General features: G+C 29.0%; 1 protein-coding gene and 1 long non-coding RNA gene across 6 annotated transcripts; one reads left to right on the top strand and one right to left on the bottom strand.

The window, feature by feature from the left end:
* On the top strand, positions 1-1,756 carry LOC145047470 (uncharacterized). Of its 5 annotated transcripts, none has more exons than XR_013682242.1 (4): positions 1-178; positions 329-404; positions 745-1,334; positions 1,532-1,756. It is a non-coding gene; the product is annotated as an uncharacterized LOC145047470 (long non-coding RNA). The 5 variants fall into 5 exon arrangements; XR_013682241.1 differs by having other exon boundaries at positions 329-988; positions 1,076-1,334; XR_013682244.1 differs by having other exon boundaries at positions 329-1,187; positions 1,263-1,334.
* A 14,378-nt stretch (positions 1,757-16,134) lies between these two features.
* Positions 16,135-19,488, bottom strand: LOC145047469 (ABC transporter G family member 1-like). Its single transcript, XM_078995739.1, has 8 exons — positions 19,121-19,488; positions 18,881-18,963; positions 18,302-18,766; positions 18,121-18,207; positions 17,601-17,717; positions 17,313-17,510; positions 17,063-17,149; positions 16,135-16,957 (listed from the first exon to the last, which is right to left on the bottom strand). The coding sequence occupies exons 1-8, from the start codon at positions 19,395-19,397 to the stop codon at positions 16,325-16,327; spliced, it is 1,947 nt and encodes a 648-aa protein (XP_078851865.1). The 5' UTR covers positions 19,398-19,488; the 3' UTR covers positions 16,135-16,324.
* Between the last annotated feature and the right edge of the window lie 2,668 nt (positions 19,489-22,156).

Raw genomic sequence — 22,156 nt, 5'->3', positions numbered from 1 at the left:
TCTAACTTTTGTTCCAATCTGATTCCTTAAAACTTGAGAAGTGTCGAATCCTTGCTGATAACACTGAGGTTCAAGCGTTTAATTTTTGTTGATTCACCATTGAAGGTTCCATCGTTTGATTTTTTCTGATTCACTATCGATTTACACCAGAGATTGCGTGATTTTGGCTTCAGTTCTCGTAAGTCCTATGCACTGATTTTCGATTTTCCTTGATTTGGTGATTGTATTCGATTTTCGTTGATTTTGTTTATGCACGAATTTTTGAATCTTATTTATAATCGAGGTATCTTCTTATATCTTCTTTGGTTTTTTTTGTCTGCCTAATCAGGTCACAGGATGAGGCTTCTTTATTTCATCTTCTTCAGTTTGTTCTTGGTGTGCCTTTTGTTCTGAATTTGCCTTAGGTAAAATTAAACTAGACTTATAGTAATTTCCTTACACTAAAATTTGTGAAATACCAGGTGAATTCTTTGGTAATTTCTGTCTTTTATTCTTTTCAAATATAAATTTGTTGATAATGTACACTAAGTGTTTGTTTAAATGCTTGAGTGAAGTTTTGTTCACATAAATATCAATTTTAGTAGCCAAGCGACCAGTGATCAACAAGGGTATAGATGTTGGGTTTATACAATTCCTTCTTGGATTTTGAGTTGTGTTGATTTCACTCATAGAATCCGGTATCTGGTTTGTGATTACATACCATGTGTTTTTCACAATTTTTTTTTTTTTTTTTATGTCCAACAGGTGTTCAATTATCATTTGTTATCAGACACAAAGAACAGGATTAATAAGTTCTTTTGACCCAATTGTATACTTGAAGCTACAATTAGCCCTTCCTTTTTTGTTTTAAAGTGCCGTCTACCCTTTGAATGAATTTATTATTTATCATGTACACCTTCATACCAAAAAACTTATAGTCTTAATCTGCTTTATTATTCTCCTAGCGAATTTAAACCACAAGCCTTCGGTCCCTCATTTTTGTTATCATGTGAGCACTTGTTTTTTTCCTAACAATTTAACAAATAATTAATTAATGATTCAATTTTTAATTTATATGTTTGTAATGTGAGTGCAGGTCAGCTTTTGGTCAACACCAAAAAAGTTGCTTCACATCAAATCATAAGAGAAAAGTTTTTGGCATTGAATGTTTTGTTGTTATTTATTATAGCATGCCTAAATGTTGAATGGTTTGTTGTTGCTATTTTTGGTGGAGGTTCTTATAATTACCCTCTTACATCACCCAATTCTTGTAAATTTGATAGGTTATTGTGCTCCAAGTTTATGAGTTTCTGACTTTGGGATCACTTGAAGATCATTTACACGGTTAGATATATGTCAGTATTCTTTAACCATTTTTTTTTTGAAATCCATAAATGTTAGTACCTTTATCAAGTGTTTCCTTTTGGGCTTTCGTATTAGGTTGAATGGATAAAAAAAAAAATGAAAATTACACTAAGGGTTTGGAATGTTGATCATATTTTAGCTTTTGTACAACCATTCTTTATTCTTTATACCAATTTATTTTATGCAGATCATTACCATTGAAAGATCTTGGGTTGCACGTAGACACCAAAGAAGTTGAAGAGTGTGTTAAGTGATGTAATCATGTATTAGTTAGGACATAATTTTTATAGTTTTTAGACGAAATTTATATGTTGACAGAAAGTGTATACAAAATAGTATTGTTTTTGGTGGATTGTCTTGAAATAGCAACCTACTTTTCTTATTTATTCAAAATACCAATGTACTTATCATATTTTCGTTTTTACCCCACAATAGCGCCATAATTTCGTTTTTAACCCATAATAGCATCATAATTTTGTTTTTCACCCACAATAGCATCATATTTTCGTTTTTCACTCACAATAACATCATAATTTCGTCTTGACACATATTTTCAGTTTTGGCCCATTATGGTCACATACTTTCAGTTTTACCCAAAAATACCCTCATACTTCCGTTTTTTCACAAAATACCGTCGTACTTTCGTTTTTTCACAAAATACCCTCATATTTTCGTTTTTTCACAAAATACACACACAATCATGAATTTACCTTCTATTGAACGGTGGAATTACTATGAGATCGATGTTTGATTACCTTCGTTGGTGTCATGGTCAATTCATGATTGTGTGTGTCATTAAATAAGTCCACCAACCATTTTCCATCCTCCTGTCTTGTAATTCGAAGCTTTGCTTGACATCTAGTTTTAACATCTCTACGACGTTTTTTTTCTCATTTCCACTTGAATCATTGTTGTCTACCCGTTTGAAACCTTCTTTGCAACATACATAATACTTCCGATAAGGCTCATTTGTTCTTGTGCTTTTAACCGTATCATCTTTACGTATACCAAAACCATGTAAAAAGGAATAATCGTTATAAAATGTATATGCTTCGTCGGGCGTATCGAAAACCTTTCCCAGTATCCTTTCAACATTATCTTCATCTTCGTCAAATTCAATGTTCACATCGAAATCGTTACGTGCTTCAGATTCATATGTTTCTTCCATCAAATCATTTGTGTCGACATTTTTATTTATATACGGTTCTATAGCCAGATCAGTTGCTTCGGTTTCAAACATCATGGTCTTCTCCATTCTTTCTTGTTGCAAAGCATATAAATAAAACAATGTGTTATTCATCACACATAACCAATTTTATTATTTTTTTTAAGTTAATATATGGATCCAAATAATTTGTGGATACATGTGCATATAATGTATCAATGATTAGTTAAAAAAAATGTTTGTATGTTTAATTTATAGGACCTTCTAATTGTTTAAAAAAAATAATAATAAAGTTGTCATCAAATGTGATATTACACAGAAACTATCATCGACTTCTCCTTGTTTTTTTTTTTCCATTGATTTAATTCATTAGTAGGAATAGGAATAGTACAGATACATTTAAATGGTCAAATATAAAATGAAAAAAAAAATGCTAAAAGCAAGCAGCTAGCACTAACGAAAGCACAATGTAACAAGAGAAAGTTACAGATAAACAAAACTTGAACAATACAGAAACTATGAAAACAGAAACAGAATGGTGACAACTACTATGAATTTTTCCATAATACCTAAATAGTCAAGCCTACGATTCATCACTTTTAGGTATAAAACCATTATTTTTTATTTCTTTTGTCATAATGGAGATGGGTATTTAACTGATTATTTATATGATTTGCAGCTAAGGAATCTGGTGTATTCTAACTCAAAACATTGGTGATCATATCTTACAATCTAATTGAGATTCTTTGATGGACTATGCATAAACCTTAAAACTTTTTTGACTGGAAATCAATATCTAAACTGATATGTGAATTTACCTTCTTTGGTTTTTCTGTGAACTCTGATTGCTTTGAATTCCAATTTATTTGAATTCTTTTTTTGTGATCGTATGACAAAACGTTTTTGTTTCACAACCAGGCTATCATTGAACGAAATCGATCATGGAACAGGATGAGCTAGCACAACAATGTTTGCACGAAACCAGTTAATTGAATTGAAACTTCTTTTTATGCAAATTGCGATTCCTGTGAAATCGTGTTTTGGTTTAGTCGAAATTGCGATTATATGAAATCTTTTTTTGTTATTGTCGATTGTTTTCACAGCGATTATTATGTAATCATTCGAAAAAAAAAAGGAGAATCGATTTCTATTTTATAGGAATAAGGAAACGTAAAAATCTTTGTTAGGAAATTGTATTTTTTTTTTTTCAAAAAATTATCTCTAATCAAAACTACGTATTTATAGCTAGCATCTCTAAATATTATTAAAAGAGAACCTTTAATTCTAAAATGAAGAAATCAAAGCTATTGATTGCATTTTAATCTTATATTTTCCACCATTAGATTATTTGCTGACATCATCTTTATCAATCATTTTAATTTTATCCACCAAATTTATAAAACGTATATTATGTTTTATATTAGGAAGTTTATTAATAACAATTAAATCTCATCAAAAGTAAAAATTAATTAAATTATGAATTCTATTGATGACAATTAAATCTCACCAAAAATAAAATGAATTAAATTAGGAATTCTATTAATAACAATTAAATCTCACTAAAAATAAAATGAAAAAAATACACCACCGCACCCTTTATTACCAATATCCCTACATTTTCTCCTCATTTCTTTACATAATCTATCTAACCTAAGTTTTGTACTGGAGAACAAAATAGGGGAAAAAAGAAATAGAGTACTTATAGGTTTCGATCTATATGGATTAATCTTGTGTTCGATCATCATTGAAGAATTAGGAATGATATAGAGATAAATTTTATTTGGATTCTACTTTAATTTGATCGTAGGTTAGATCGATTTTGGTTAAGTTTTACATTATGTTTATTTTATTATGTTTCAACTATGAAGTTCCAATCTATAAAACCTTTCGATTTAAGTTTAGATCGATAATGGTTACGTTTTCTAAATCTGCTTCGATTTTTCTTCTTATGATCTATATTGTTGATTTTGATTTTTTAAGTTATATGTATCTGAGAGCAAAAAGATGGACACAATAGCACAACTACCTCTCATCCATTGTTTCGATTTGGAAGATATGTCCACTAGGTAGTAAATTTGTATATGTCAATTTTATTTTTTTATTTTTACGTTTTTTGTGTATGTGTTTAGTCAATGATTTTTGTTTGTGGCTTACGAAATCGTGAATGGAAGATATATCTGAGTCAATGTCAATAATGTTTTACCCATTTGATCTCTTCTTGAATTTAGAGATGAAATTCAAACCCTTATACCAATGAGTGATCCACATATCCTACAACTCAGCAAAACCCACTAGTGATATTTGTTTTGATTTATTGTAAAAAAACTCTTTTTATAAAAACACAAATTGGGCTTTCAGAAAGGAGTTATTCACCGATCCCTTTTTAATATTATAAAACATTTTTTAGACTCAATAGCAAAGAAAATACAAAGTTTTAATATACCATGTAAATAGATTACATCGATAAACCTGATTGGAAAATGTTTATGATTGATTACTTTTGGTTACTTAGTAGGTTTTTTTTTTGTGAAAAACTGTATTCTAATTTATATTACATATTATTCTGTTTTTTTCAAATGAGAGATACATAGAACTCAGATTGCTAATTTTCATTTTGTGTTTTTGGAATACGTTTTAGTTATGAACGTGACGCTATGCAAGTACTTGCGTTGTCTGGTCATGTTGAGAAGTATAATAAGAACCTTGCACAACCTTATTATTTCGTTTAACTGGTTTGAATCTTCTTATTGACTTTACTTTCTCAAGGATAAATAGTTGTACCCTACACTCTTGAAAATAGGGTTGGGAACATTATGAGTATCTAGCTTTTCTCCGCAATAAGATAAGACATTAGTATAAAAGTTGCAATATAAACCTTTTTAAATTACATAATAATAACTAAACAAAGATATGTGAAAGATTATCTTTATAATTTAAATTGCAATGTATACCATAAAATCGTATTAAATATTTATTATATTCTGTTCCATGCCTCACAAACATGTCTCTGAAACAAAATTACTCATTCTATTATCTAGCTTTTACGATTACCTATCAATATGGAAACCATCATTCATGAACCCGCTACCATATCAACTTTTCCCTCTCCCTTTTCTTCCATCTTTTCCAACCCACAACACATAGAAACCTTATCCTTTTCAATCCACTCAATTTTAAAAAATACAAAAAAACTATGGTATAAGTTTTAAGAAACATGGTACAAGAGGAGAGAGAGAGAGAGAGAGAGAGAGAGAGAGAGAGAGAGAGAGAGAGAGAGAAAGGATGAAGCGGGTTAGTGAAGCTACATAAACAACCCACTCCTCCTAGCCCACTCAAGCTGGAGTGGTATCTTGGAGGTATCATTCTTACTATGACTCTATCCTCCCTAACCAGAATATATTAATGTGCTTATATTCAAATGTTTATTAAACATGGTAAATAACAATATCTGAAAACCGGGATGCTTCTTTCATTCTTTTCTATACGAATCAAATTTGTAGATTTAATTAGCACGATGGAAGAAACATATGTTTTGCATCCATATTTCATTATAATGAGATTATATAAACAATAAACGATCATTCGATTACCGTCTATGAACAAAAAAAAGCTCAAAGAAGAGTGTGTATGTGTAGCGAAAGGGAGTTCGGTGAACTTAAAGTTAGCAATAAAGGTACTCACTATATACTATTGTTATCTAATATATAGTATCTTATCTTTTAAAGAATGCTAAAAATGTTAATTTTTAGTTTTTTTTTTCAACATTTTGACTATTTTTTTTTTATAGTTTCTACCCGACAATTTAGCTGATGATGTATTGATGTTGAAGCCTTTTCAAGTATTGGAATTAGTTATCATTTGAATGTCTCTTTATGTAAATTTTAAGTAATTATTTTTTATAGTCATTATTTTACTTAGAATTTTCTTTCAGGTTTTAGAAGCAAAGTAGCACATATAATTAGTACTATTAAATGAAAAAACAAAACTTAGCAAAATTATCAAAAAAAAATTGATGTTGATGTTGTCTATACCGTGTAAATCACAATTACAAGAATCAATATTAGCACATATATATGGTTAAGATTACAATTTTTAAACAACGTTCGTATCTTCAAAACATTTTGCATGATTAGTTTAAATTAACTATTGTACATTCATGTTATATCAAATATCACACGTGCATACCATCGATCAGATATTTCAATGTATATATTAATTTTAACTAATCATTATAATTTTACAAATAAAACATCTATCCTTATAAATTAATAATTTTTTTTAAAACATTAATTAGTTATTAGGATTAATTTTACATTTATATTTATTTTTTTTATATGTCCCCCACGTTTATACGTGGGTCATAATCTAGTTTATTTTATAATAATTCATTCGTATAAAGCCATAGGTTTTGAAGGGAAATCGCTTCCCATTTCATCGCTTTTTAATATCTCCCTTATTGGAACCTCACCGATATAAAATCTGCACGCATTCCAAAAAGACGATTATAAAAAAATTATTTTATTGTTTAGCTAAAAACATGATTTAGATAATAGATATATATGTACTATTGTACTTGATTATTTATCAAATACATGATAAGACGTCATTATAACTTGATATTAAATGGAAGCTAGCTAGCTATATAATTGTCCAAATGTTCACTGGTATAATAATGGTATTATAAATGACAAACGATAAGCTACATTAATTTTTTTTATAAACAATAATATATAAAATGTTATTTTTGGTATTTTATAAGTATAAATAAAATTGTCAAACACTAAAAAAAAACAACTTATCAACTTATTAGGTTTTGGTGATGCATAAATTAATCCAAACACTTTTAATAAAACTTCGTTTTATCACTGTATAAACTAATAAACACATTTATTAAAAAACATAAGTAGTTTTAACTTTTAACTAAACAATTTCCAATACCTCAATAATAATTTGTAGATTAAATTACACAAATTACCCATGTAATTTGGTAGAGTCTTCATTTGTATTTTGTTTTTACTCCGACAATCCATGTGATATTATTTTGTCATGAGTTTTCGTCTCGGACATGAAATAACTATATTTCTCATACTAAATATTATTTTACTTTTTATACTTTTTATTATTTAGACAAAACTTCAAAAATAATTCCTGTGGTTTTCGAAAATATCAAGTTTAGTCCTTAAGTTCAAAAAACCTTACAGATGGTCCTTGTGGTTTCAAAACTTTTAACAAATGGTCATTTTCGCTAACTCCGTTAACTTTTGGCCGTTAAGTAAGGGGTATTTTTATCATTTCACTACCCATAGACCATTTATGAGGTTTTGTATTACTTTTTTTAAAATAAATAAATAAAATTTAATATGCAAGGGTCCCACCTCTCTCTTTCTCTCTCTAGGTTTGTTCTTCAAAACTCAAGAACACACATAGTTATGAAAAAAACACACACTTTAACTTTTATGGCTTTGTTCTTCAAAATACATACACATATACACACTCAATAACACATAGACACGATCTCTTTTAAACACATACACACTCAAGAATACTCCTTGAAATCGTTTCAGAAATGAAAATCACACACAAAATATGGGTTTGTTCTAGAGTTCCAGAAACAAAAATCGAAATCATTCAATTCGTTCTTAGAGAACTGTATGCGCCTTGAAGAACAAAATATGTTTGAATCAATGATTATATCCAAAAACACACTCAAATCGGTGCAATCAACTTTCCTTCTCAAATGAACCAGGGGCGGATCTCAAGTTTGGTTTACCCACACAAATGAAGCAGCAAATCTACCAACACCCCCACTACCATCACTGCTTCTTCATCTTCGGTCACGTCTCAGGTTTAGGCTCAGGTCATGACTTCTTGAGCAACTAACATTGACACCGACAACAACTTCAAGCTCAGGTCATGACTTCTCGAGTAACTGACATTGACGCCGACAACAACGACCTTGACTTCCGATTTTCTCATCCCTCTATAAACAGGAGGCCTCCCGTTAATGCTTACATCATCGCCTCAGATGTACCATGCATCTTCATGTAAACATCAAATTGTGTGGGTGGTTTACCCATCGTCTTTTCCTACATAAAATACAAACTATAATAGATGTAGTTAGTGTTAAAAAAAAAGATAACAAAATTTATCATTATGATACTTAATAAGTTGGTACGGTGCTCGCCAAATCCTATACTACCCGCGGTGTGCCTTGCTTTCGATCCATTAGCATTTGCGACTTTGCATTCGTGTAAGCAAAATCCAAAAACAATTGACATAATGTGGCCATTGTGGATTAAGCAAACGATGACTATCGAGTCTCTTCGTGAACATCCATTCTCTATTAGACAACATTTCGATCTAAAACTACATTTCGATATAAAAATATGTTAAAACTTTAAACTAAACATGATAATAGTATAACATCCCATTTAATCTTATATATATATATATATATATATATATATATATATATATATATATATATATATATATATATATATATATATATATAACTAATGATACATAAAAAGAAGCCCATAAAAATTGTTAACCTACTATACATATATAACTAATGATATATATAACATCCTATTTAATCTAACATTTTTAACAAATTTATAAAATTAACCTAACATTTCAACAAAATTAACATTTTTAACAAATTGAAGTTCACAACATTTTTTATATAACATTTATATCACATTTAACATTCTCACAAACTAACCTAACATGTATCACATTTTCAACAAAAAAATTAACCCAACATTTTAACAAAATTAACATTTTTAACAAATTGAAGTTCACAACATTTTTTTATATAACATTTATATCACCTTTATCGTTCTCACAAAATAACCTAACATGTATCACATTTTCAACAAAAAATTAACCTAACATTTCAACAAAATTAACATTTTTAACAAATTGAAGTTCACAACATTTTTATAGACAAAATTACAAAAATGGTCCCTATGGTTTGCCAAAAGTCACAAAGTCAGTCCCTGCTAATTTTTTTGACGAACATAGTCCCTATGGTTTCCAAAACTTGCATCAATGGCCCTTTTTGCTGACGCCGTTACTGTTCATCCGTTAGTGTAAGGGTATTTTAGTCTTTTCAAGTAGCAGGGACTGGGTTTGTGATTATGAGTAAACCATAGGGACCATTTATGTATTTTTTTTCTATATTTTATGCTTATGAGTTTGTGACTTTTCCACCCATTTACTTTTAAAAATATCACTTTGAACCCTTCACTTTGAACTTTGAACAATGTTACTTTCACCCCTCTATTTTCTAAATTTTCGTGTTTAACCCCGTATTATATATAATTTGTTTTTTATTAATAACTTTTGTTCGCTAACCTAAAAAAAGTATTTTTACATGTTTATTTTCATATATTTGTCGGTATAATTCAAGGTGATCAACGTTTCGACTATAATTTAGAACTTTCTTTCGTTATTTTTTTTTAAAGTTACATGTTTTTTTTTATAAAATTGTCGGTTTAAATTCGAGCTTATTTTTCGACGTAGTTTTTTTTTTTTTTATTTTTTTTTTTTATTTTTTTTATTTTTAACTTTATGTACGTTTCCTACGTATGATACGTGTCATATATAATAACTTTCGTTTGTTAATTTTAAAAAATATATTATATTCGAGATTGTCTATGTTTTGATGTATTTTGTATACATTTTGTGCTTAATTTTATATACATTCTTCCGTATCATTTGAGTCATATATAATAACTTTTGTTTATTAGCTTAAAAAAATGTAGTATATTCGAGTTTGTCTATGTTTCGATCTAACTTTTGTTTCATGTTTTTTACGTATCAATATAGATTCGAATTCGTCTATATTTCGACATAATTTTATTTTTAATGTTTCGTGCTTATTTTTATGTACGTGTTTTTTTCATTCATGTTTTTTTACGTCGAAATACAACTTTTATGACTATAATCACCAAAATTCAAGCTTATAATTATGCTTTTATCTATTATATGTGAACAAACTTATACGTAGAAACATACATAAAATAAGCACCAAAACGTTTTGCGAAACATATTTTTTTAACGTTTTCGTGCTTTATTTTCTGTACGTTTCCTATTTATTATTAGCGTCACATATTATATATATTTTTTTATTATTTAAACTTTCGTTCGTTAACTTAAAAAAATCTTACTTATTTTTATGTACGTGCTGATATAAATTTGAGTTTTTCTTTTTCTTTATTTTTTATGTTTTGATTTAATTTTTTTTGTACGTTTTGGTGCTTATTTTATACGTATAAGTTTGTTCACATATAATAGATAAAAGCGTAATTATAAGCTTGGATTTTGTAAGTTGAATTTTTGTGATTATAATCATAAAAGTTGCATTTCGACGTAAAAAAACATGAATGAAAAAAACATGTACATAAAAATAAGCACGAAACATAAAAAAAAATTACGTTGAAATATAGACGAACTCGAATCTATATTGATATGTAAAAAACATGAAACAAAAGTTAGGTCGAAACATAGACAAACTCGAATATACTACATTTTTTTAAGCTAACAAACGAAAGTTATTATATATGACCCGAATGATACGTATGAATGTATATAAAATTAAGCACAGATGTATAAAAAATACATCAAAACATAGATAATCTCGAATATAATATATTTTTTAAAATTAACAAACAAAAGTTATTATATATGACCCGTCTCATACGTAGGAAACATACATAAAGTTAAAAAAAAAACTACATCGAAAAATAAGCGCGAATTTAAACCGACAATTTTATAAAAAAAAACCATGTAACTTTAAAAAAAATAACGAAAGAAAGTTCTAAATTATAATCGACACTTTGATCACCTTGAATTATACCGACAAATATATGAAAATAAATACGTAAAAATAGTTTTTTTAGGTTAGCGAACAAAAGCTATTAATAAAAAACAAATTATATATAATACGTGGTTAAAAACGAAAATTTAGAAAATAAAGGGGTGAAAGTAACATTTTTCAAAGTTCAAAGTGAAGGGTTCAAAGTGATATTTTAAAAGGTAAATGGGTGGAAAAGTCACAAATTCATAAACGTAACATATAGAAAAAAAATACATAAATGGTCCCTATGGTTTACCCATAGTCACAAACTCAGTCCCTGCTATTTGAAAAGACCAAAATACCCTTACACTAAAGGATGAACAGTATCGGCGTCAGCAAAAAGGGCCATTGATGCAAGTTTTGGAAACCACAGGGACCATGTTCGTTAAAAAAAATTAGCAGAGACTGATTTTGTGACTTTTGGCAAACCATAGGGACCATTTTTGTAATTTTATCTATATCACATTTAACATTATCACAAACTAACCATGTATCACATTTTCAACAAAAAAATTAACATCACATTTCAACAAAATTAACAGTTTTAACAAAGGAAGTTCACAACATTTTTTTATATATCATTTATATAGCATTTAACAATCTCACAAACAAACCTAATATGTATCACATTTTCAATAAAGCTAAGAGTTTAACCAAACATTTATCAAATTCAACCAAAATTGAACCTAAAACTTTAAATTCGAGCTAAAATATAATCTAAAACCTCACATTCAACAAAACAAATCATCATTATCAATGAATAAAGCATCTAAATTATATACATGAAGTAATTTCAAAAAAAAAAAAAAACTAGAGTTTTACCTTTTTGGGGAAGAATCGAGCAAAGAGGCCAAGAGAGAGGCCGCAATGGGCGGCGATGGGGAAGAAAACGTGGGTCGGCAGGTGACGGGCGGTTAGGGGCAGCGACGGCGACATTGGACAAGAGGGTCAGGAGAAAAGCTTCAGTGAGGATTTTTTTTTTTTTTTTTTTTTTTTTTTTGGGTTTCTAAGTTTTATTCGACCGACATATTAATCCTAGAAAAGATGGGGATTTTATTTAAAAAAAGAATTAGCTACGAATTTGCTAGTCATTAGCTACGAAAAAAAACCAAGGGTGGGATTCGAGTTCGGATTCCTACAAATACGATCACTATCTTACCAATCCGTCTGGCATACCGTATCCATTCCTAGTTGGTCGATTATTACTTTTATACACTACGTTGTTGTTGTTGTTGTTGTTGTTATTATTATTATTATTATTATTATTATTTCTATTATTATTTCTATTATTATTATTATTATTATTATTATTATTATTATTATTATTATTATTATTAGCTATAAATTGATCACGAAGGTGCACATGATTTTATGAATAAAATTAACAGTTATAAGTTGATGAAAATACAGATGATAATGTATAAATGAGGTGAAAAAAAAACGAAGCGAAAAAAACGAAGTTTGGTGCCCGAAAAATCAAATTTTTTTTTTTTTGTAGCTAATTAGTTATGGATTAGCTACGGAAGTGTTTTATTTTCAATTTTTCGGGGACCAAACGTCATTTTTTTCACTTTATTTTTTTACGCTTCTTTTATACATTATCATCTATATTTTCACCAACTTATAGCTATTAATATCATTCATAAAATCGTATGCACATTCGGGATCAAGTATTCGTTTCACAGTTTAACATTATAATTCTTATGATCTATATTCACATATAAATACTCACAAACACGTATACATACACACATACACGTACACATATACCACAACTAATTCATGTATGTAAATATACATATACAAAAATACACTCATCACAAGTTGGTGAAAAGTATAGTCCTTACATTGTTAAACTGTAAAACGAATACTTGATCATGAAGGTGTACACGACTTTATGAATGATATTAATAGCTATAAGTTTGTGAAAATATAGATAATAATGTATAATAGAGGTGTGAAAAAAAAACAAAGCGGAAAAAATGATGTTTAGTATCCGGAAAATCGAAAATAAGGAATATCTGTAGCTAATTAGCTACGGATTAGCTACATATTTTTCTTATTTTTGATTTTTTGGGCATTAAATATCGTTTTTTTCTCTTCGCTTTTTTCAAACATCTATTATACATGATTATCTTTATTTTCAACAACTTATAGTTATTAATATCGTTCATAAAGTCGTGTGCACATTCGAGATCTCTTACTCATTTAATGGTTTGATATTGTATCTGTAACTATTCTGTAGCAATTCTGTAGCTAATTAACTACGGAATAACTACAGACTAGCATCCGTAGTTATTCGGTAGCTATTTCGTTACTAAATTAGGACGTCCCTATATGTAGGTGATCTGTAGCCATTCCGTAGCTATTTTCCGTAAGAAAACATCCTTTTTTCTAGTAGTGTTATATTATAATAATAAAATATTATTATTAAAATTTAACAGTTTTTTTTTATTGTTTTATATAATTAAAAAAGTTATAACATACGATTAAAATATATCATTAGTTAACTTAATAAATTAAATTATGACAAAACTTCAAAAATGGTCTCTGTGGTTTTCGAAAATATCAAGTTTAGTCCCTAATTTCAAAAAACCTCACAGATGGTCCCTGTGGTTTCAAAACTTTAATGTTTTGTCCTTCCGCCTAACTCGGTCAGCTTTCTACCGTTAAGTAAGTGGTATTTTCGTCATTTCAATACCTAGGGACCATTTATGAAGGTTTTTTTTTTATTATTTTAAATAAAAAGAAAACTAAAAAATATTTATTTTAATATATAATGGTCTCTCTCTCTCTCTCTCTCTCTCTCTCTCTCTCTCTCTCTCTTTCTCTTTCTCACTTACTCTCTCTCTCTCTCTCTCTGTCTTTCTATTTCTCTTTCTCTCTCTCTCTCTCTCTCTCTCTCTCTCTCTCTCTCTCTCTCTCTCTCCCTCTCTCGTAAACCAATAAAAATATTAGCAGATATCCTTGTTCTTCGCTTCTACATTCGTTCCCTTTTGCCTTACCCATATCGTTCCCTCACTTGTTCCATGGTTGACGACCACGTTATACCCACCGACGATCTCCCTCGTCGCTATCAATCGACCCAGGAATACTGGGCTTAGCCGCCTGTGAGCTTTCTTCCCTTCCCTTCACGAATCGCCATCCACTGTCGAACCATACCCCTCATCGCTTCATCCTCTTCACGATCGGTCATCAATCGGAGGATAATGTTTAATTTCATTCATGTTTCCTTCGTGTCTACTGTGGTTCATTAGCGTTCATATCCTCCTTTACCTTCTAGCTCCTCCTTTCAAATGTCACTTCTACATTTTCCTTCCTCTATAGTTTGTGTTAGGTTAAAACCCAAATGATATATAACACAACCCAAAGTTATGAAGTCGAAATCGTTTCAAGCCCTAATCGGAGGAGAGAGTATTAGTGAGATTACGCGTCTGCTGCAAACATGGGGGTTTTCTTGAAAACATCATGAATATAAAACTGGATCTTGAAAGGATATACATGATGCATACGTTTAGGTTAGATTTTCTACATATTTCTTTCTCTTTGATTTTCTGCAAATTTATGGGTTTGTAAACTCATAACCAAATCTTCGATTGTGTGATATTTGTGTGTGTGTGTGTTTATCTTGACGTTATAGAAATCTTCAGTTAGATTGATAGGTTTCATATGCAATTACAAGTTCCTATTCTCGATGGATCAGCGGGGGAATGAGTGGAAGCTATCGAGCAAGTTGGGATTGCAGTTGCTATGGATTCCAATGGCAGAAATTATGAGAAACTAGCACCATATCTTACTCAACCTGTTCATGTGTCAAAAGGGAAAGTAGTAACAGGTTTTCAAGGGTGTTTGTCAACTTCACTTTAATTTAGTTCCAATACCTTAAATTAGAGAAATAGAAAAACAAGGGAATGTTGTTAATCCTTTGAAGGTCCCCAGAAACCGATGATTCCAACAAGGCTAGAAAGAAAGAAAGAAAAAACACTCGAAAAATGAAAGTGAAACATACATTAACGAAGGGGAAAATAATTGAAGATGAAGAGTAAGGGAAGCACAGGTGATGTTTGAATTTATGGTGACTGGAAGCAAATAACACAAGCATGTCCACACACACATACACACACACACACACACACATATATATATATATATATATATATATATATATATATATATATATATATATATATATATATATATATATAGAGAGAGAGAGAGAGAGACCATTATATATTAAAATAATTATTTTTTAGTTATCTTTTTATTTAAAATAATAAAAAAAACCTTCATAAATGGTCCCTACGTATTGAAATGCGAAAATACCCCTTACTTAACGGTAGAAAGCTGACATAGTTAGGCGGAAGAACTAAACATTAAAAGTTTTGAAACCACATGGACCATCTGTGAGGTTTTTTGAACTTAAGGACTAAACTTGATATTTTCAAAAACCAAGTTTTATCATAAATTATTGAACTAAAAACAAATTAAACGTTTAAATATAATTTATATATCTCTTATATTCTTATTATTATATATTTAAAAGTTTAATTCGTTTTACGTTCATTAATTTAATTTACTAAGTTAACTAATAATATATGTTAACTTATTTTATAATTTTTTTAATTATATAAAACAACAAAAAAAACTGTTAAATTTTTAATAATCCATGATTAAACTACACATAGTCCAAGTGGAATAGTGTGGCACGTTATCGGATGTTGAGAGAAAAACAAAACTCGTGAGGAATGAGGATCGTAACTTATAAAATTGCCCCAATAAATTAACATTTTCATATAAGTATGGTACATGATCGATCAAGTATAGGGAAACAAAAAACGATAGACGAAGAATTGAAAGTCATACATTCGAGGTCCTGAATACACTTGGACTTTCGGGTTCACAATATATAATATAAAACAAACGACAAATGGGATTCTTTGGAAGCATTTCTAGTTTCCAAAAGTAGATTTCGATATGAAAGCTTTAATAATAGGCCTTACTCTCTCTGTCGCTTTAATAGCACAAAAGAGTATTATCCTGTATGCGACAGCCATACCAAACAAGATTCCAAGATCAATCCACTTAGAAACTCCCGTCTCGATGTGCAATGCACTGTTCAATATCATCTCACCATCAATAGTAGGAGGACCTCCCACGTACTGAGGAAACTTTAGCCCTTTAAACTCATTTTTGTATAATCCTTGTAATCCATACCTGTGGAGTGAAATATAGTACAAAGGGTATTTCCAGAAGAAATATGGTAGATCGTTTGGCAAACGAAAGAACCCTGCACCCAGTATCATCAATCCTACGATCCCAGCGCCAGAAATGATGCCCATGAGCAAATTTGGAACAACAGCAGCTACGAGCATCATAAGACCTTCAACCAACAACATTGACACAAAGACAACTAATGAGAAATAGATGAATAGCCTGGGTTCTCGTTGTAGCCCTACGAGGGAGTAAGCTATAGCTCCTGGTATTAAAGAGATCACAAGTAGGTATGGCGTTGAGGAGATGGTATGGCTGACAACAAATGATCCAACTCCGTAGTGCCCATTTAATCTTTCCAGTTGAAAAACCTATATACGTACATGATACATGTAGTAACGATTAAAAAGGAATTATAAGTTCAAGCTGTACATGCGTTTTGCTTATCCAAAAACACCTAAGATATGTCAACGAACCTTCATTTCCTCCACGAAAGACGGGAACCCACCAATGGCTAAAAGGGTCAGGAATGTAGAAACAAACATGAGCATTGAAATCCTAGCCTGTGTTATTAAGAACCAAAATAATCAATCTTAATTGGTAATTAATAGTAGATGAATGGAAACACGTTTTAAAAAAACATGTTTGGCGATCGGGTTTTTTTTTTTTTTTTTTTTAATTATGCAAACAATCTACTGTATCAGAGATTTACAACATAAGACTTACATTTACTGAGTCGAATCCCAAACCAATTTGGTAAAAGAGTGTTCCTAATGCGGAACCCAAACCAATATATATACCAAGTCGCAACCAGTAGTATCCTAGATCGCGATACATATTTATGAACGATCTTTCTGTTAGAACCAAACATTGTGTAATGAAATTGGCTTGCATACTTCCTCTTTTCTCAATGATGTCTCCTTCCTTCAAAAAAATAAAATTTTCATTATCCGTAATTCAGTAAATGTAAACTTTAGTTTTATGAAAGAATAAAGAAAGCATAGTGTAATGTACCACTCCACATAGAGTATCTATATCAGAACGGACTTTCTTATATATATTAGATGACTTGTAGGATGCTGCTAGTTCTTCGATTACTTTCTCAACAAGAATCTTTCCACCAACGGTATCCTAATAAAAAAAAAAAAAAAAAAGACGAATTTTTTTATCAACATATTTGTGGTGCAAGCAGGAAATGCCTTGGACAAGGGTAGTTTTGATAATTGTAAATGAGAAGTTTGGGTTTGTTTCCCTTTTGTCCTTATGTAAGTTGTTTTCTCTTTCTGTCCAGTCTTCTTTCCAAAAAAAGATCAACGGAGAACAAACCGATTTTTGCCAAAATAATAATAATAATAATAATAATAATAATAATAATAATAATAATAATAATAATAATAATAATAATAATAATCCACAATATAATTATGTACAATTATACAATGATGTTAATTTGTTGTTCGACATACGTCCCAGCGCATAACAATAAATTCTGAGAAATTTATTACATTCATAAAACACCGAGAAGTTATCGTACCTCATTAAAATCAGTATTTATAGTCATGAGGTAGTGATCTGCAGGATTTTGTAGATCTGGACAAGGAAAACCATTTACTGCAAAAAACTGGATAAAAAGAACAAAAGTAGTATATTATTCATTTGTTTCTGATATATCTATTTATAATAATGTTTCAAATGATCATTAATATGAAGGTAACCTGGTTTGCTGCAAAAGTAGGACCAAAGTATACTGCTTTCCCCAAAGAGAGAAGACAAAGATTGTTGAAAAGCCCGAAAACTTGACTACTAGGTTGATGAATCGCTGTTAAAACCGTCATCTGGTATTCTTGAGTGAGCTTCACAATCTGGTTCATGACATAGAATGATGATGCGCTGTCAAGACCACTTGTAGGCTCATCAAGCAACAGAATTTTGGGGTGTGTCAAGAGTTCTAAACAGATGCTTAGACGCCGCCTTTGGCCTCCACTAAGTCCTTTGATTCCCCAGCCTCCAATTCTTGTGTTCAAAGAATCTTGGAGTCCCATCTCCCTTATAATTCTATCAGCTCTCTGTCTTTTTTCTGATTTTGGCATCGACTTAGGTAGCTGAAGTTCAGCTGAGTAGTATACTGTTTCCTTAACCGTTAGAGTCCATGTTAAAACTTGTTCTTGCGCCATATACGACTGCAATATTTTAAAACAGTAACATTTAGTTATTTGGTTTATTTCTTTATTATGTATGTTGCATCTAAATTAAAGGAAAAGTAGTTCCTTAGAGAATTAATATTTTTCCCATACCATTGTACCATATGTAAGTCTTTGTTTACGACCGTTTATTAGAATTCGTCCAGTACTGCGTCTTATGTTTGAAGCCAATCGCCCTGCATGTGCACAAACGTACTTTATATAGATATAATATTGTATATTTGTGTTACCACTGATTCTAGCAATAAGACATAATATCTGCTTACATGGAATACATCTATAATAGCATGCATTTGTAAACAACCATTAATTAATTTATATATGATTACATACCAGCCAAAGAATCAAGGAGAGTGGACTTGCCACAGCCGGAAGGGCCCATAATGGCAACAATCTCACCTGGTTTAGCATAACCAGTAACACCGGTGAGTATTTGTTCTTTGCCTACACTCCAATTAGAGCTTGAAACAGTTACCCCAATATCCTCCCACGTTAAGTAGGCTCCACTCTGAGTGTTTTTCATCTCAGACTCAACAATCTGGATGCCCCATCCTCCTGTACCTGGTTCTGGTTCTGGACATATCCCGTTGTTGTGTATCAAGCTGCCCATGCAGAATCAACGATCGAAAAATAGAGATTTACAAAGATATTACCGGAGAGAGAGCTAGCCAAATCTTGAGTAGAGTGGAAGTGATGAGAGGTATTGTGGGTTATATATATATATATATATATATATATATATATATATATATATATATATATATATATATATATATATATATATATATATATATATATATATATATATATATATATATATATATAATACAGATCCAGAGTACTGTCACAACAAGTAGTGGTAGTTCTCTACATTAATTAAAGCATCTCCGGTGGTAGTTAAAAATACGTTGGCCTTTAATACATAAACTTTTAATTATACGTTAGAAATACGTTGTCAATATCAACAGCTTATTTAAAATCATTTTATGTGATCTTAAGATCGGATCCGAATGGAAAGATCCTACAAAAATGAACTCATATTAAAATTTATTCGGAAGATAGTATATATATATATAGTAACTTTTCATTCCATTTAATGATGCGAAAAAAATACACCGCGTGGATGAATAATGAACAATAACTTTTGGAAGTACATTTCTTCAAGAATGGTCAATCCTATTCCATTCCAATGGAAGAAACAATTTCAATCATTCCCAATTACATATTACCAAACACTACCTTACTTTGTATATCTTTTCTATTTTCATATATATATATATATATATATATATATATATATATATATATATATATATATATATATATATATATATATATATATATATATATATATATATATATTCTTGTATATAGGAGTGTTAAAAATATTTTTTAAAAATATGCATATGAATATGCCGTGTTTTTAGAAATTTGCGTACACATAAAAAGATATGAATATCCATTAAAAATTCAATTTTTTTGAGAAATTCATTTTTTAGACATCAATTTCGTAATATAAAGAGTGTCATTGCTAATTTAAAAAGAATTAAAAAATCAAAAATAATAAAAATAATAATTTTTTTTAATAAACGAATATATACATTATATTTCGAAAACAAGATTTAATTTTTTTTAAATATACACTTTTAATGTATATTCATATTTTTTTGTGCAAATATACGTTTTCAAAAAAAAAAATACATAAGTACATTCATATTTTTTTTCCTCAAATTTATTTATTTATTATTTTTGCAATTGTCTTTTATATATATATATATATATATATATATATATATATATATATATATATATATATATATATATATATATATATATATATATATATATATATATATATATATACTTATTATTATGTATATATTTATTCTAATGCACATCTTATTAATATGTATATATTTATTATTGTACATATGCATATGCATATACTTAATTTTATGGATATACATACACATATTTATATGTAAATGCATATACATAAGCATAATTATATGTATTTAATTGTCTTATGCATATGCATTTGTATATGTTTATGCATATGTATATGTATATGAATATACATCTTTATTTATATGTATATGTATATGCTTACTTTTTTGCATACATATAGGATCATTAAAAATGTCTTTTAATATATATATATATATATATATATATATATATATATATATATATATATATGTTTTTTAAAATATTCATATAAAAAAATATAAATATTCTTTAAAAAATCATTTTGTTGTGAAAATCATTTTTCTAAATATTAATTTTGAAAAGTAAGGAGTATCTTCGTTGATTTAAAAAAATAAATTAAAAACTAAAAAAATAAAATAATAAAATAATATATATATATATATATATATATATATATATATATATATATATATATATATATATATATATATATAAGAGAGAGAGAGAGAGAGAGAGAGAGAGAATTAGGTTTAAATGTTTTCGATAAATATTGTATACCTCTATCAACCAATCAAAATTAAGAAAAAATTAATTCAATAATAAATCATAAAAGGGTGTAATAGTAATTTTGGTTACCCTTAATTATGGTAAATATTTAAAACATTTAAGAATTTTTGAATTAGGGCAATTTGTTGGTTCACCCTACAAAAACATTGATCCTTCATCATCATCAATATTGTCGTATTCCATGTTTCCCCTCCCCAAGTCCAATAAATATTATCGCTCAATACCATCGTCGATCACCAACGCCATCGTCTTCGTATATTGTCGAGGAGAGGTAAACTAATCTAAGTTGTAATTAACTTCCAAAAATTTGTCTATCAAACACATTATCAGGTTTTTTATATGTCAATAAAATCATGAAAATTGATTGTTATTAATTCGGCTGATATTCAATTTCCCTAAAAAAAAATTTGGGCACCGATTATAAACCCTATCAATGTATGAAGTAGAAAAAAGGATGCGGCTATTTTTTATTCTATTTTATAAAAACCGACGTTTCTATGCTATATTTCAAGGATGCGGCTATTTTTCATGGGTTTGAATCTCAAATGTCGGCTATTTTCTATGGGTTTGAAAAAAGGATGTAGATATTTTCCAATAAATCAATTTGTACGAGACAAATTGTAAGTTTCAGCGTGAGACATTTTAATTTAGATTTTAATAACAAAAAGTTTTATCTAATTTACATGTAAGTATTAATGGGATTGAATCTCAAATGTGGAATATATATATATATATATATATATATATATATATATATATATATATATATATATATATATATATATATATATATATATATATATATATATACACTTAGCTTAAGAAATATTCTTGCAAGCATTTTTGCATTTGATAATTTTTTATACTAGACTA

Source organism: Lactuca saligna, chromosome 5 (genome assembly GCF_052625555.1).
Source record: "Lactuca saligna cultivar CGN05327 chromosome 5, ASM5262555v1, whole genome shotgun sequence".
Classification (NCBI taxonomy): domain Eukaryota; kingdom Viridiplantae; phylum Streptophyta; class Magnoliopsida; order Asterales; family Asteraceae; genus Lactuca; species Lactuca saligna.
This window is presented reverse-complemented; position numbering and strand designations above follow the sequence as displayed.

Coding starts and splice junctions, on each gene's coding strand:
- LOC145047469 (XM_078995739.1), bottom strand. CDS start 19,397: ATGGGCAGCTTGATACACAACAACGGGATATGTCCAGAACCAGAACCA. Junction 18,767..18,880: donor GACTTACATATGGTACAATG/GTATGGGAAAAA, acceptor AAAATATTGCAG/TCGTATATGGCGCAAGAACA. Junction 17,718..18,120: donor TAAATACTGATTTTAATGAG/GTACGATAACTT, acceptor TTTTTTTATTAG/GATACCGTTGGTGGAAAGAT.